General features: G+C 49.3%; 1 protein-coding gene across 1 annotated transcript in view; it reads left to right on the forward strand.

Annotated features, from left to right (window-relative positions):
* Positions 1-17129, forward strand: part of slc4a3 (solute carrier family 4 member 3) — a 29013-nt gene that overhangs the window by 1014 nt on the left and 10870 nt on the right. Inside the window, exons 2-9 of the mRNA XM_084688133.1 lie at positions 1112-1121; positions 4021-4150; positions 4581-4819; positions 5574-5743; positions 8057-8283; positions 13905-14050; positions 14859-15039; positions 15525-15660. Of these exons, the coding sequence (XP_084544259.1) occupies positions 1112-1121; positions 4021-4150; positions 4581-4819; positions 5574-5743; positions 8057-8283; positions 13905-14050; positions 14859-15039; positions 15525-15660 (1239 nt within the window). The remainder of the gene's footprint in view (positions 1-1111; positions 1122-4020; positions 4151-4580; positions 4820-5573; positions 5744-8056; positions 8284-13904; positions 14051-14858; positions 15040-15524; positions 15661-17129) is intronic.

A 17129-nucleotide genomic window follows, 5' to 3' on the forward strand; every position in this document is an offset into this window, starting at 1 on the left:
TTAGAGCTGAGGGCCTGGAGGGGTGTGGCTGGATGCTGGGTTAGAGCTGAGGGACCGGAGGGGTGTGGCTGGATGCTGGGTTAGAGCTGAGGGCCTGGAGGGGTGTGGCTGGATGCTGGGTTAGAGCTGAGGGACCGGAGGGGTGTGGCTGGATGCTGGGTTAGAGCTGAGGGCCTGGAGGGGTGTGGCTGGATGCTGGGTTAGAGCTGAGGGCCTGGAGGGGTGTGGCTGGATGCTGGGTTAGAGCTGAGGGCCTGGAGGGGTGTGGCTGGGTTAGGGTTAGAGCTGAGGGCCTGGAGGGGTGTGGCTGGATGCTGGGTTAGAGCTGAGGGACCGGAGGGGTGTGGCTGGATGCTGGGTTAGAGCTGAGGGCCTGGAGGGGTGTGGCTGGATGCTGGGTTAGAGCTGAGGGCCTGGAGGGGTGTGGCTGGATGCTGGGTTAGAGCTGAGGGCCTGGAGGGGTGTGGCTGGATGCTGGGTTAGAGCTGAGGGCCTGGAGGGGTGTGGCTGGGTTAGGGTTAGAGCTGAGGGCCTGGAGGGGTGTGGCTGGATGCTGGGTTAGAGCTGAGGGACTGGAGGGGTGTGGATGGTCCCGGCATCCGAGTGCTGAATGAGCTCATGATGAACCGTGCACACAGTGAACACAGCACTGATGGGAGGGGGTCGTCTTCACATGCTTCAAAATGTGCTGCAGAATGAGGAAATGATGACATACATGTCGTCAAGGCGACTTACCACATAACATTAACGATTATGTTAAATAATAATAAACCCAGGACCACAGCCTCCCTAGCCTCACTAACCTCTAGGACCACAGCCTCCCTAGCCCTCAGGACCTCAGCCTCCCTAACCTCTAGGACCACAGCCTCCCTAGCCCTCAGGACCTCAGCCTCCCTAACCTCTAGGACCACAGCCTCCCTAGCCCTCAGGACCTCAGCCTCCCTAGCCTCCCTAACCTCTAGGACTACAGCCTCCCTAACCTCTAGGACCACAGCCTCCCTAGCCTCCCTAGCCCTCAGGACCTCAGCCTCCCTAGCCTCCCTAACCTCTAGGACCTCAGCCTCCCTAGCCCTCAGGACCTCAGCCTCTAACTCTCATGGTTTCTCTCCAGCAAGGCTGACGTACAGACTGCAGCTGGAGGGTGATGTTGCCATAGTGACTCGGGCCCAGATGGCCCCCGGAGTGGCCACTGGTGTACTGGTGGTTTATGTAAACACCCCGCCACCCCCAACCCCCTTAACTCTGCCCACCTCCCAGCCCCACCCCATCCTGCCCCCCTAGTGGGTATCGGATGTGGCACCACCGTCTGAGTGGTTGGGGGAGGGGGGCGGAAGGGGAGGGAAGGGGGGTGGGGGGCAAGGGGAAGGGTGGTCACGAGGGTGTGTGTTGGTGCATGTGTGAGTGTGTTCATATGCATGCAGACAACATGACATATTTGGTTTGTTCATAAAATGATGGGATGCTGATATAGAATATGTTTGTGGAGTATTACAGATAACACGTTTGCAAGCAGCTACTACAGTAAACAGGTTTCCTTAGGGTTAGAGGCTTACATGCAAGGAAAATAAACATTTGCAGGTTTCACAAGAAGTAACGTGTTAAAGTCCAGTCACAGCAGCTGGTCCACATGTACCGTTTCATCTAGCACCCCCAGCACCCCCCAGCACCCCCCCAGCACCCCCCCCAGCACCCCCCCCCCAGCACCTCCAGCACCCCCCCCCCCAGCACCCCCCCCCCCAGCACCCCCCAGCACCCTCCCAGCACCCCCCAGCACCCCCAGCACCCCCCAGCACCCCCCCAGCACAGCCCCACGCACCCCCCAGCACCCCCAGCACCCCCCAGCACCCCCCAGCACCCCCAGCACCCCCCAGCACCCCCCCAGCACCCCCCCAGCACCCCCCAGCACCCCCCAGCACCCCCCAGCACCTCCCAGCACCCCCAGCACCCCCCAGCACCCCCAGCACCCCCTAGCACCCCCCAGCACCCCCCAGCACCCCCCCAGCACAGCCCCACGCACCCCCCAGCACCCCCCAGCACCCCAATCTACAGTTGACACACTTACCCCCCCTACACCACGACCACTATAACCAGAGCAAACCCACCAAGAGGCTTTTGAGACTCACCTTTGTCATCACTACAAGAACCATCCACTTCCTTTACCCTGCTGATTCAAGACCACATGTTGGATTTAGAGGTAATTATCATGCCCACAAAAGGCCAGATAAAATGCGTAGCTCAGAGAAACCCAATCCAGTGTTCACACACCATTGTGTTGCGACTACAATGCCATGCTTAGTGTTAGGGCTAGCTGCTCTCCTATGCCGGGTGTTTCTGAAATGGGTTAGCGCTTACAGCTTATTGTGCTCTTGTTGATGAAAGGGGAGTGAGAACAGAGTGTGGGTTTGGGCTAAACACGCTGGCACATCGGTTTGGAGTTAAGCAGTTTAAAATACCCTTCACTCCAGCTTCACCGGCATCGTCATAATAATTTTATTTTTGTACGAATTATTATTGACCCATTTTGGTTTAGTATGTGCACTCTGTAGCATCTTGTCTGAACCTGTTTGTGAACTCAAAGAAAGAGCAGTTCAGATAGCTGTTGAGAAAGAGAGAGACAGACAGAGAGAGAGACAGACAGAGAGAGACACAGAGAGAGACACAGAGAGAGAGACCTGGCTGCCTGAAACATGATGATGCATGTTGACTTGTCAAGCAACTGTAATAAATGATTAAAGTCATACGACTTTGTCCTCGACTCTTTAGTCAAGAAACACGACGCATTAATAGAAGCAACACCACTAAATACACACAACACACAATAAAATAAAAGGGAGAGGGAGATAGAAAGTCTGCCACTCTCTCTCTTTCACAGTGCATGTTACTGAGAGCATGGACTGCTGACTGAAACTGATCTGTGTCTGCCCCACATATCTATTCACCATGCAGTATGACATCAGTACTGTACTATGAAATCCTATCTATAATCAATGCATTGGATCCAAAAGCCTACAGACTCTGTTCTGTGTGTGTGTGTGTGTGTGTGTGTTTGTTGACGTGGCTCTAAGGCAGTGTCAGAGACTGCCTGTGGTGTCATGTTGCTATGTCCTGTGTAGTCCTTGTCTCTGGCATTGCCTTTAGTTTGATTTACAGAACTTTGGTGGATCAATAGATATGATGGAGCCGTGTGTGTGTGTCTGTGTGTGTCTATGTGTGTAGAAACCTTTCTGGTCCCTTTAAACTACTGCAGCTGATGTAGCAGAGGGGTTTGAAGGGGGAGGGGAATGTCATTTAAGAAAACAAGGAACTGACCAGCGTCCCGTAATGTCTGCACCAATAAGATGCAGCAATAGCATCATACCCTCAACTTAACAACCTATCAGATGATAGAGATGCTCTCCAGACACGCCCAGAGCTAGGCTGATCCACAGGGACCTTGTAGAGCATTAGCCTCCTTCCCCACTTCTCAGTGTGTAGTATTGATTTGCTGATCTGGAGTAAGTTACTAAGTAACAGCCCACCTCCCTGTGTTAATGTGTGTGCACAGCTAAATATTAGCCAGCTGAATTCATTCACAGTTACAGCACCTGGCGTCTCTGCAAATAAATGTTCAGTTTTCGTGCTATTTTTTGTAAAATACTGTCATATAGCAGAAGTAGAGGAACAAATTCTATGAACACTGTGGATGTCAGTTTCTTTTCCAAAATGGGTATACATTGTCTCATTGATGTTTCCTAGCAACGAGACAGAGCCAGTGTTATCAACTATTAACTGTTTAGTATCTTGTGAAAGCTGTATGTTGTAAATCAACCTATTACACTTGCCCTTCTCTCCCTCGTCCTCATACTTTTTTCTTTTCCTCCTTTCTCTCGTCAATCGTTTCTTAACACCACCCTCCCTCTCTCTCCCTACTCCCTCCCCCGTCCCTTGCCCTCCCCCCTCCCTTGCCATCTCCCTCCCTCTCTCTCCTTTCTCCCCCTCTCTCCATCCCCACCCTCCATCCCGGCTCCTCCCCAGGTAAAGGAGGATGAGGAGGAGGAGGAGGGGAGCTGGGAGAAGGCCTTGTCTGTGGAGCGGTTTGGTGACTTCATCTCAGACTCCTCCTGCGGGGGAGAGAAGATGGGGCGCAACTACAACGAGAAGGACTTTGAGTGTAAGCAGAGCCAAACGGGAATCCTCACAAGATGCTTTGAAACACTCTGCTCTAGAAACACTCTGCTCTAGAAACACACTGCTCTAAAAAACACACTGCTGTAGAAACACTCTGCTCTAGAAACACTCTGCTCTGGAAACACTCTGCTATGGAAACACACTGCTCTAAAAAACACACTGCTGTAGAAACACTCTGCTCTAGAAACACTCTGCTCTAGAAACACTCTGCTCTGGAAACACTCTGCTATGGAAACACACTGCTCTAAAAAACACACTGCTCTAGAAACACTCTGCTCTAGGAACACTCTGCTCTAGAAAAACACTCTGCTCTAGAAACACTCTTCTCTTAAAACACTCTGCTCTAGAAACAGTCTGCTAATGAGCGTTACACAGTCTCAACGGATGTTGTCATGTTTGACCCCTCTCATCAGATCACAGACACACCTTTCATCACACCCACCACCCCCTGTCCAGCCACCTGCCCCCGCCCCAGCGCCTGCGCAGGAGGGCCCTGAGCGTGGACCGCCGCCGCAAGAAGAAGCGCAAGAAGAAGAAGATGTCCATGCCGCCCTCCGAGGTCACGCCCACCATCCAGGAGGAGGACGAGGACGAGGAGGAGGCAGAGGGCCTCGCGTCCACACCCTCGGAGATACCTGAGGACCAATCACAGGTGAGGGACTGTTCCTGAGGACCAATCAGAGGTGAGGGACTGATCTTGGTTAGGAACTGATCCTGAGGACCAGTCACGTTTAGCTGTTTTATTATTGTACCATTCAAATCATATTTGAAAACTTTTGTTTTAGAATAAAGTTGTTGATAGAGAAGGCAGGGCGCGCCTTTCACTGGAATGAGCTCTGTGAGAAGAAGAAGCTTGCTGACACAGGAAGATGTAAATCTTTCTAAGTACTAGTTTAACAGGTATATGAAGGACAGTGAGAGAGAGAAGAGAGAGATGCCGGTAGAGAGTGAAAAGCGAGAGAGGGCTGATATTCACAATGAAGCAGGAGTTGAAAAGGTAAAGTTATTATACAGTACATTTATATGTAGATGTATTTTTTCAGTCCTAGACTGACAAACCTGAGAATTGAATAATATAGTTCAATGGATTCTGATGGATTGTTTGAACCTCGATTGTTATGTGTATGCTCTGACAGAGTATTTGGTGTCAAACACCAAGTGGGATATTTGTCCTCAGGGTCATTTGTACAATGTAGTACAGATCACAAACTGCTACGGACATTTCAACGCCAATTAGTGTCACAAGCATCATGCAAAGACAAGACAGATTTATGTTGTGCTAATCCTCTCTCTCCCTACTGTCACAGTATGTACTGAATAACCAATGTTACCAACCTCCTCTCCTCTCCCTCTTAACTTCCTCCTCTCCTCTCCCTCTTAACTCCCTCCTCTCCTCTTCGTCTCAGTTCAGCCTGGGGAGCGAGGAGGACTTAGCACCCCCCTGCCCCCCCACCACCTTCCACGTGGAGAGCGAGCAGCCTCCGGAGGGCGCTGCAGCGGAGGAGAAGGAGGAGGAGGGAGGAGCGACACCAGAGCAGGTGGAGGATGAAGAGGGGGAGGAGGAGTCACCCAACAGGTGCGTCCTTGTCCTGTGGGAAATCTTTCCTCTCTTCCTTCCTCTGTTTCCTTCCCTTCATTCTTTCATTGAAGGAATTACATCTTAACTGATGGAAACAAATATTTGTGTATTTATCTCTCTCTCTCTCTCTCTCTCTATATATATATATATATATATATATATATATATATATATATATATATATATATATATATATATTCATTTTTGAAATGTTAGGGGGAGCTGAGCTTCCCTCACAGTCTTAAAGACATTGTCACTGATGCACACACACACACACACACACACATACACACACACACACATATGTGTGTGTGTGTGTATGTGTGTGTGCGTGTGCTTAAAGACATTGTCACTGATGCACGCACACACACACACACACACACATACACACACACACACACACACAATGTGACAATGTCTTTAAGACTGCAAGGGAAGCTCAGCTCCCCCTAACATTTCAAAAAATGAATGGTCAAATGTTTACTACATTCCCGTAGCGCCACAGTGCATTTCCCTGTTGAAGCTCAGCTTCCATGGACTTCAATGGGGCTGCATTGAACTGTTTTTTTCAGTGCTTAGAAACTATACGGTCATTGGCTAAATTCTGAGATTATGTCCCGCCCTGGACGCTCAGGTGGGGGTGAATGGGGGAGTGGGCTGGCCTGGACACTGGGCTCCCGCGTGATGATTGGAGGGTCTGTCGAAAGACTGCATCTCCTTTTGATTGACAGCGATTTTGTACTATAAAAAGGCGAGCTCAGTCCCTTCGCGGATTTTGCAAGTGAGGTCAAAATACAAACTGCTGCAACCTATTTCTTGGTAGTTGCTTGGCACAATTGCTAGCCCATTTTCATCATACATTTCATACAATTATACACCACATGTTCCAGTTTAACCTAATTCCCACATTTCCTCTTTTGAGTTTAATATTGTTTCGTTAGATCGTTTGTTCATTCATTCATACAGTAGGCTATGCTAGTGTCGTAGGTGTGAACTAGCCAGTGAACTAGCCAAATGAATTGAAACATTTTGTGATGTAGGCCGAAAATGAGTTTCCCCCTTTTGAAAGACCAGCAGCCGCCACTGGCGTGTAGGGCTCATAGCAGGCACTCTCAACTAGATATGATCTGTCGAAGGAAAAAACAAAACACACACACACAAACACACAGAAACACACACATCCACCAGAACATGTTACATGAATTATTTGGTAATGCCTTGAATAATGTATCAGATGCTGGGAGAGGAGGGACAGGATGGAGGTCCAGGTTCTCTAAACCTCTGATGGGAAACATCCCTTCAGCATCTAATCCAGTTGCTGCAATGCTAAAAGAAACATTTAGCCAGTGTCATGTTATTTTACGCTATTGTTTCTGAAAGCTACTGATGGCTTGCACTTTGAGGACAGCAGTGCAGGTTGAAGCTGTGGTGCTGGCATGTAGCGCCCTCTGTTGGCAGATGACCACACTGCTCCTAACAGCCTGATTTGATGTAATACAAGCATGGTCAAGAAGCTTTTAGATTTAGATTGTGAAACAGGTTTTGATTCTAATGGGTTTTTCCCCCAGTCTCTAGCACTTGATATGTCAGTCTATGGAAACCAATTTTTCTATGAGTACCACAGTATTTGAATCCTTAAATTACAATCTGGGAAGTTACACTACAACTCTTTTGATAAAATAATGACAAACCGGCTAAACAGTACTCCCAATGGATCGAATTGTTAATCCAAAAACAATCATTCTACATGGCAAAAAATAAGAATAATTGGACAATACAAGCCTTTCTATACCACCTCACACAGCCTGAAACAGTTAGCACAGCTCAAAACCTCACAAGCCTTAGAACCCCCCCAGCCTCACAAGCCTTAGAACCCCTCCAGCCTCACAAGCCTTAGAACCCCCCCAGCCTCACAAGCCTTAGAACCCCCCCCCAGCCTCACAAGCCTTAGAACCCCCCCAGCCTCACAAGCCTTAGAACCCCCCCAGCCTCACAAGCCTTAGAACCCCCCCAGCCTCACAAGCCTTAGAACCCCCCCCAGCCTCACAAGCCTTAGAACCCCCCCCAGCCTCACAAACCTTAGAACCCCCCCCAGCCTCACAAGCCTTAGAACCCCCCCCAGCCTCACAAACCTTAGAACCCCCCCCAGCCTCACAAGCCTTAGAACCGCCCCCAGCCTCACAAACCTTAGAACCCTCCCCAGCCTCACAAACCTTAGAACCCCCCCCCCCCCCCCAGTCCGCCAGCCTCTCTAAACCAAACAACCACTGACCACCCATCCAGCCATGCCCCTCCTCTCCCCTGCTCCAGGCTCCCGCTGTCGGCCGACCTAGGTCCGGCCGTGACCACGCTGGGCTGGTTCCGCCGGAGGCCAGCCCCCCAGCGTGCTGCCGGGGCACAGCGGGCCAGCTACGACCTGCGGGAGCGCGTCTGCATCGGCAGCATGACCGCCCTGGAGACGGCCGTCTACCAGAAGGTTCCCACCGACGAGGCCGAGGCCCAGATGCTGGCCTGCGCCGACCTGGACGACATGAAGAGTGAGGCCTGCTGCTCTTACCCGTTACCCGTGTGTCTGTGTGTCGTGTGTGTCGTGTGTGCCGTGTGTGTGTGTGTGTGTGTGTGTGTGTACATGTGCATTTTGGTACTGGGAGGAGTCAGGAGAGTCACTAACATTCAGATCAACTCTGACCCTAACTGGAGTAGGTGTGTGGGGATGTTTCCAGGCTGGTGACAGTGTGTCTCTGTACAGGGACAACTGACGCTAAAAATTAAGTAGTTTAAAGGGTGTATGCAACCAGTGGAGAGAGAGAAAAATAGAGGGAGAGGGTTATAGAGTGATGAGAAAAGGGTATAATTAAGCAAATAAAAAAACAGAAAAGCAGAACTCAATTACAGAGGGGTGTGAGACAGAGAGAGGGAGGGAGACAGAAGGAGAGAGAGAGAGAGAGAGAGAGAGAGAGAGAGAGAGAGAGAGAGAGAGACAGAGAGAGAGAGAGAGAGAGAGAGAGAGAGAGAGACAGTGTCAGAGAGAGAGAGAGTGTGTGTCAGAGAGAGAAAGACAGAGAGAGAGAGACAGAGAGAGATAGAGAAAGAGAGAGAGAGAGAGGCAGAGAGAGAGAGAGAGAGAGAGAGAGAGAGAGAGAGTGTCAGAGAGAGAAAGACAGAGAGAGAGAGAGAGACAGAGAGACACAGAGAGACAGACAGTGTCAGAGAGAGAGAGAGTGTCAAAGAGAGACAGAAAGAGATAGAGAGAGAGAAAGACAGAGAGAGATAGAGAGGGGGGGTCATGTGTGGCGAGTTGAACCAAACCCCGGGCAATAATTAACACAGAGGCAAAGAGGAGTCGATTCTCCTTCAGCAGCGACCCTGCCCTGGGCCCTTTGTGCTCTCACATCACAGGGAGCCATCGACCAGCCAGGCCTCCACCGCCCGGCCCGCCCTCCACCAGCCACCAAGCTCAGGAGACAGGAAGCACCTCTCACATCCTGTCCACTTCTGTTTCACTCAATCCATATTTTGCGTTCATTCATTTGCGGGATGGGTGGATGAACAGAGGGATGGATGTGAATGGAAGTTTTTACAAAATGGGTCATTGATTTCTGTCGGCAGGCTGTTGTACTAGAAGGTCTATTTTAAACAGTTCCGTTTTGGTTCTGTTCATCTTTGCCACATGATGTTTGACTACAGTAAGTAGAGTTCAATAGGATATTGTATCACAGTTACCAGACTAAAGTCTGTAAGGCTCAGGTGAGATGAAGCACCTGCAGTGTTCTGTTCTTCTGAGCACCCAATGGGCAGGGAGTCAGTGAACTGAACTGTAGTCAGTGACGCGAGAGCATTAAAGGTAATCACGGTTTCCATGGAGACAGGTGAAGGAGAGGAGGCTAGTTTCCCAGCACCATGTTGTCTCTCTCTCTGCAGAGGGCATCTGTCCTGCAGGGTAGCTGTGCTCTGCCAGGGCAGCAGAGACCACAGGGAGAGGGGGCCGCCATGAAACCCCGAAGGGGCGTAACCCCTTTAAATGAGGCTCACCCTGCCCCACAAGCAGGATTGGAATCAATGGACTATCTATCCATATACATCATGGAACACAGCTGCTATGTGACTAACTCGCGATCGAAAAAAACTGGAATGCTCTGTATCGATATCTTCTGTTGGAGAGTTGGATGGAGAGAGTGGACTCTGTCGCTGTGGAAGGATCATGACTAGAGAAGCTTCTCTGGTTCTGAGATGGACATCCTGCCAGGGGCTAGCTCCTAGCTCGTAGCTTCTAGTCCTGCCCAGCTCCACCCGTGTGCATTCTGAGGATCTGAGAACGTTGTGACACATTTTGAGGTTCATCATCTGGTGGACAAGCACTTTGTTTATCGGGAATCCTGTTTATCTGTCTTTCGTCGCTATTTCATCTCAATTTCTTGGCCCGTGGACTTGCTCGGAAAAGTCCAAAGACATCGTTAGAAGCTCCAGCTCAGGAGTGTGAAACGTTTTCCTGCCTCTGGCAGCCTAACCTCGACGCCTGAACCACAGGTCCTGTATGTCAGAAGCCAAGCCTCGCCACCCGTGAGCCACCACAAACCAGGACGTGCAGGATCGGGGAGCCCTGGATGAGCTGGGCGTCCGGGGGCAGAGCGAGGGGGAGGTGGAGGAACCGGCTGGGGAGATGACAGACGCAGACATACAGGAGGGCCCTGGGGGGCCATCGGAGGGGGAGCGCACCCTGGAGAACCCTGCAGCAGAGCCCCCCGAGGGGGCCCAGCGGGGCACGGGCACCCTCGATCACAACATCTCCACCCGCCACCCACCACCGGCACATCGCATGTCAGGGTACATGGACGGCTTTGGGGACTTTGAGGAATTTGTTTTGGATTTTGACGACTATGACCTCCTCGAGTCTATCCACTCCCATCTGGGCTCACCTGAGGAAACAGACAGTAAGTACACTTCTGGGATGTGCAGGACCCTGGAGGAACAGGGTGTCGTTCTGGAGGAACAGGGTGTCGTTCTGGAGGAACAGGGTGTCGTTCTGGAGGAACAGGGTGTCGTTCTGGAAGAACAGGGTGTCGTTCTGGAGGAACATGGTGTTGTTCTGGAGGAACAGGGTGTCGTTCTGGAGGAACAGGGTGTCGTTCTGGAGGAACAGGGTGTCGTTCTGGAAGAACAGGGTGTCGTTCTGGAGGAACATGGTGTTGTTCTGGAGGAACAGGGTGTCGTTCTGGAGGAACAGGGTGTCGTTCTGGAGGAACAGGGTGTCGTTCTGGAAGAACAGGGTGTCGTTCTGGAGGAACATGGTGTTGTTCTGGAGGAACAGGGTGTCGTTCTGGAGGAACAGGGTGTCGTTCTGGAGGAACAGGGTGTCGTTCTGGAGGAACAGGGATACTCGACAAACACAGAATCTGCAACTCTTGATTTTGGGCTTGTTGGTAGGAGAGCATGGTCAAAACTAAATTTCACCTAAGAGAGTTTAGGGTTTGACAAATGGCCAACAACAAATTTCCGTAGCAAAACATAGCAAACTGGTACAAGGAACCAACTTTGTTTACAGAGAAAAATCATACAGATTGATTGGTTGTTTTTTGTTGTAACGGTTTGTTACACCCTGACAGATTTTGTGTATCATTCTCTGGAAAGTGTTCCTGTACTAGTGAACATGTAATAATGGGGATAGTGAATTGATTTCTTTGCAAGTCATGGTGTTTCTATACATGGGACTGTTGGTTGTCAGGGTTTCAGGCATGGCACATCACATGGTGCCACTAACCCACATCAGTTTTTCCGTTCATCCCCTGGCAGTGATGAGTGGAACGAGAGCCTCACCCTCCTGTGGACGGGGCCTGACTCCTGCCATTGATCCATGTGGATTCACAGTTGTTCCCATTGATCCTATGAAGCAACACAAGCTCATTAGTGTCAGTGGATGGCATGGAAATTATGTTATGGCCATCAGAACGTTGCTGCGCTCTCAGGAAGTGAATAGACCCCTCCCTCCTCCCCCCCCCCTCCCCCTCGCCCCCTCGCCCTGGCCCTCTCCCTCCCCCTCGCCCCCTCCCTCTCATCCTAGCCTCTGGTTCTCTATAGATTGGTGACCCCCATTCAGCCACAGGATTCTCCATCACTGGAGCGGAAACACTTTCCATCGACAAACCGCTGCTGGTTTTCTGACTGGCATAGCTATGTTTGACACTCCAGTAGGCTCTGGTGCTGTAAAGATGATGTCAGCTTTGAAGGAATGCACAAGTTGTTTGTTTCCATGAGGAGCTCATGAAAGTGTACCTTGATCATCTGTAGGTCCCCAACTAAAAAACAGCTTGTCTTGTATTTGCTTTGCTGATTTAGACATTGGCAAAATACGGACGGTACAGTAATGACAAAAGAAGCTTGTAAATCTGTGGTACATTTAGCAGAGCCGCTTATCCAGAGCAACTTACAGTAAGTACAGGGACATTCCCCCCGAGGCAAGTAGGGTGAAGTGCCTTGCCCAAGGACACAACGTGATTTTCACAGTCGGGAATCGAACTTGCAACCTTCTGATTAATAGCCTGATTCCCTAACCGCTCAGCCATCCGATACAGTGGTACATCACTGATACTGTCTACACGATGGTCAGTCTAGAAGATACAGTGGTACATCACTGATACTGTCTATACGATGGTCAGTCCAGAAGATACAGTGGTACATCACTGATACTGTCTACACGATGGTCAGTCTAGAAGATACAGTGCTTCCACTGTTCATACAACTGGCAATTTGTATTACGTAACTGACATTGACTTACTCATCGACAGTGGTTGATTTAACTGATTGTGTCTCTGCTCTAGCTGTTTTGAGTAAAAAGAACTGCAACCTTGACCCTGACCCTGACCCAGTGCACACAAACAGCAACATGTATAGGAGACCTCCTCCCTTCACATGGAAGAGTTTCAAGATAGTTGAAGGCGTTTTGAATGCTTTATTTTGTTTAAGTGAAGTGTGCCAGGAAAGGCAGGGGAAGAGAGAGGACGACCAAGGCCAGATTTGAGCCTGGGTGCCTGGAGTAGGGTTAGGGTGGCTGGAGGAGGGTTAGGGTGGCTGAAGGAGGAGGGTTAGGGTGACTGGAGGAGGGTTAGCGTGCCTGGAGGAGGGTTAGGGTGGCTGGAGGAGGGTTAGGGTGGCTGGAGGAGGGTTAGGGTGGCTGGAGGAGGGTTAGGGTGACTGGAGGAGGGTTAGCGTGCCTGGAGGAGGGTTAGGGTGGCTGGAGGAGGGTTAGGGTGGCTGGAGGAGGGTTAGGGTGACTGGAGGAGGGTTAGGGTGGCTGGAGGAGGGTTAGGGTGCCTGGAGGAGGGTTAGGGTGCCTGGAGGAGGGTTAGGGTGCCTGGAGGAGGGTTAGGGTGACCGGAGGAGGGTTAGGGTGGCCGGAGGAGGGTTAGGGTGCCTGGAGGAGGGTTAGGGTGACCGGAGGAGGGTTAGGGTGGCCGGAGGAGGGTTAGGGTGCCTGGAGGAGGGTTAGGGTGACTGGAGGAGTGCCCGGGTTGTCCTGGGATAACTCCCAGACTTTTAACTATGGTGCATTTGGTTTTACACTTGCTGGGCCCCGCGAGTTGGAAAGTTTTTTTATAGATTCAGTTTCGAGTCTGAAAAACCAAACCTGATCTGACTGTGTCTTCAGGAGGATGTGAATATCTTCAATCATGACTGAATCATCTTGTTTACTCAATATTCAGTTTTTGTGTACTTTGTGTACACAAACACATGTACACACACTATATAAATCCACCAAACATCTAAGCACCATGTCTTGTGCGTACAAGGTCTAGTCTGTCTTCAACATCCATGTGATGAAAACCAGGTTCCTCCTAATGAGTACATTGCTTCAATTACATATAACTCAATAAAACATGGTTTGTGGACTGCATTGTTTGAAAATTGTATTATACTTTTATAGCCTCAAGTTTTATGGGGAAAACCTCAAGCAACTAATAACATGAGTTTTTTGGGGGTTTTGACGGACTTCCCCTTTGAGGCTATCAAATTTGTTCCTGGAATTGTTTTTATTTTATTAAATGGAAATCTGACTATCAATCACTTGATACGACTTCTTGACTGCTTCAACTGAACAAATATGACCTTTCAGCTCAAATCTTCTTAAGTCAGTTTTAACAGCAGCTCTTGTTGTTTTGTGAAGGTCACAGGTTTGAAGACAACCCAGGGGTGAGGCGTCACCTGGTGAAGAAGTCATCGCGATGCCAGCTCCCTCACAGCAGCACCAGCTCCCTGCCACTGTCCAGCCTGAAGAAGAAGAGGAAGGCGTCAGAGAAGAAGACCCACGAGGTGACACGCTCCTCTGAGACACACAGCTCAGCCTTCAGCTCTGGGATTAGGGTGGAGCTCAGCGGCTAGACCCTTTGACTGCAGACCAGGTTCAAATCCAGCTCTGAAGGTTTTTTTTTTGGGGGGGGGGGAGTGGCTGCTGTATGAATACGTTATTTATCTGACGACTCTCATAGGCGTAGATGGTTTATGAATTATTGTATTTTCAATAGTACTATTCACTGCTGATAGCTGAGCATTGTGTTAAGGTTACTGTTTAAATACAACAATTTGGAAGTGCCATTTTCATGATTCTTGAAAATATTCTACCGCAAACATCCAGTCTTTAAGTTCCAATATCAGGGTGTGTTTTTGAAAGCACTAAACACAATTTTTTTGAGGAAAACACGGTGCATTTTTTAAAAACCGCACTCCACCAGAATGGGAGCTTTGTGTTTGTAAATCTGAGTATAAACTGCACTGGAATATATGCCGCACTTGATACAGGAACAATGATACTATACAATGAGCTATAGTGTAAGTTTCCTGTAAAGTAATAAACTGCATACTAAATAATAACTGTTTAGTCTATCTGTCTAAACAAAGGGCTGGCTGAATCTTTTTGAATCCCTATCAAACTATTAACCTTTTAATCGATACATAACATTTGTTTGAATGTCTACGGTTACCGTTACACTAGATTGTTCCAGGAGAGAGAGGACATCACATTGGTTGGTAAAAGTTCAGCAGCACATTCCAGTTCAGCTTCTACAGCAACATCCTAACCTACAGAGAGTCAGCCGTTTGTAAACGTGCTCTGGTTCCCCAGGTGTTTGTGGAGCTGAATGAGTTGATCGTGGATAAGAACCAGGACATGCGCTGGAAGGAGACGGCTCGCTGGATCAAGTTTGAGGAGGACGTGGAGGAGGACACGGAGCGCTGGGGGAAGCCCCACGTGGCCTCGCTGTCCTTCAGGAGCCTGCTGGAGCTACGCAGGACCATCACTCACGGTGAGGCTCGCACGCCCCGCTCACCCAACACTCACCCAACACACACCCAACACTCACCCAACACTCACCCAACACTCACCCAACACACACCCAACACACACCCAACACACACCCAACACACACCCAACACACACCCAACACACACCCAACACTCACCCAACACACACCCAACACACACCCAACACACACCCAACACTCACCCAACACACACCCAACAAGAGTATTGAAGAGTATTCAGCAATATGGTCATTGAAGAGTATCATTGAATGAGTTTTCGATGATACTATTCCATGACGATTATTAAGTATTGATTACTACAGTGTTAACATCCTAGTGGTACACTTGAGTGATAACGTATTTCCTACTTGAAGTATTCTTGAGTATACCTGCTGTACAAGCACAATTGCTTTGACAAGCAGGAGTGTTTGCATGTGCAGTCACACACCTAAAGCTTCTCTCATCCTGGACTGTTTGTGGGATTCCAGGAGCCATTCTGCTGGACCTAGAGAAGAACACGCTGCCAGGCATTGTGCACCTGGTGGTGGAGACCATGATCATCTCAGACCAGATACGAGCTGAAGACCGTGCGAACGTGCTCCGAGCTCTGCTCCTCAAACACAGGTCAGAACATCCTCAGAGCTCTGCTCCTCAAACACAGGTCAGAGATGTGTCTCGGCAGATCAACAATCACACAAACAAATGTATTGTAGATGAAATACGTGTAGAAATACACTGTGATTGTGTCAAACACAGAAATGAAGAACTGTTGATCAGGGATGTTCATTAATGTAGGATTATAGAGCAGAGTAGCACTTAGCAGCAGCCCAGAGGGCAAACTGTACACTATCAGTTTTTTTATTTTATATAAACATTCACATACACACACACACAATATCCCTCCAGCTAGAATTTCCTATTGATTTGCCATGTTGGCTAAACTGACACAAACTGATTGGTTCACAAGCACCATGCCATGCGATAGATTTAAACCAATGTTATATAATGAAAAGGAGCTTTAATGAATGTGGTATTGTAGTTGTATGGTGAGCAAGGCTGGGGGCTGCAGAGGCAGCAGTAAACGTGTCAGCAGGAACATTAAGTCAGTTCCAGGCAGATGTTAATAGTCATATGTGTATGGTCATCCACAGATCATGCAGCTACTTGGAACAGAGTGTGGAACATTTCATTGAGGACCACACACAAACACACTCCCAGTTTCAACAGATTTGTCTCTTTTGTTTGTTTTCTACACGTAGCACTTTGAAGGTTCCCCCTCCCCTCCTCGGGCCCTCTATGAAGACAGGCTGGTACTGTCCATCACTGTGCATGGAGGCTACATGACTGGGGTGACACTAAGTGTTTGCCAAGAATCAATAGTCGTCAATAAATCCTTTCACTAACATTGGGTCATCCCTGAATTAACTTGTGGCTGCCACATTGTTTTATGAATCCACCCGGTCGGAAGAGATTGATGTGGAGATTAATAAGAAACACAGTGGTGGTTACTTTAATCGGAGATTATCATGTTATGGATTGTGGCATATTACTGTAGACTTTTTACAACCTCAACTCTAACTTCACTATAGTAGTGGCTAATCGGCAGTGATAGCATACAGTCTAACGTATACCAAGATGCATAGCTTCTGATTAGAGAGGATCAGAATTTTCCCATACTCTTTTATTGATCCTCAACAGTGTAAAGATAAAGCCTCACTCTGACACATCCTCGTACACACAGACCGTCCACGCCCTGAACAAACACCCACACCCAGAAACACGAGAGTATCTCTCTAGTGGTGTGTGTGTGTGTGGCATGTCCTCACCCTGTCTCTCTCACACACACACACACACACCCTAGACAGGCACTTCACCCTTCTCCACCAGACTGTCCCACACGCTCGCTCAGTCTGGATCTTTCTTCAGTGTTTCCCAGCATGTCACCAGCTGCTGTCCATGAGGAAGAAAGCACTTCTAATTGGCCTCCCCAGTCCAAGAGATGAATTTATGATGTGGAAAGTAATCCATCAAGGAGCTGTAGAATTGAGCTCACCGCTTACTCAGTGCTGTTTAAGGTTCCCCTGGACGCTGCC

Source organism: Hypomesus nipponensis, chromosome 23, assembly GCF_054491055.1.
Source record: "Hypomesus nipponensis isolate SF chromosome 23, ASM5449105v1, whole genome shotgun sequence".
NCBI lineage: Eukaryota > Metazoa > Chordata > Actinopteri > Osmeriformes > Osmeridae > Hypomesus > Hypomesus nipponensis.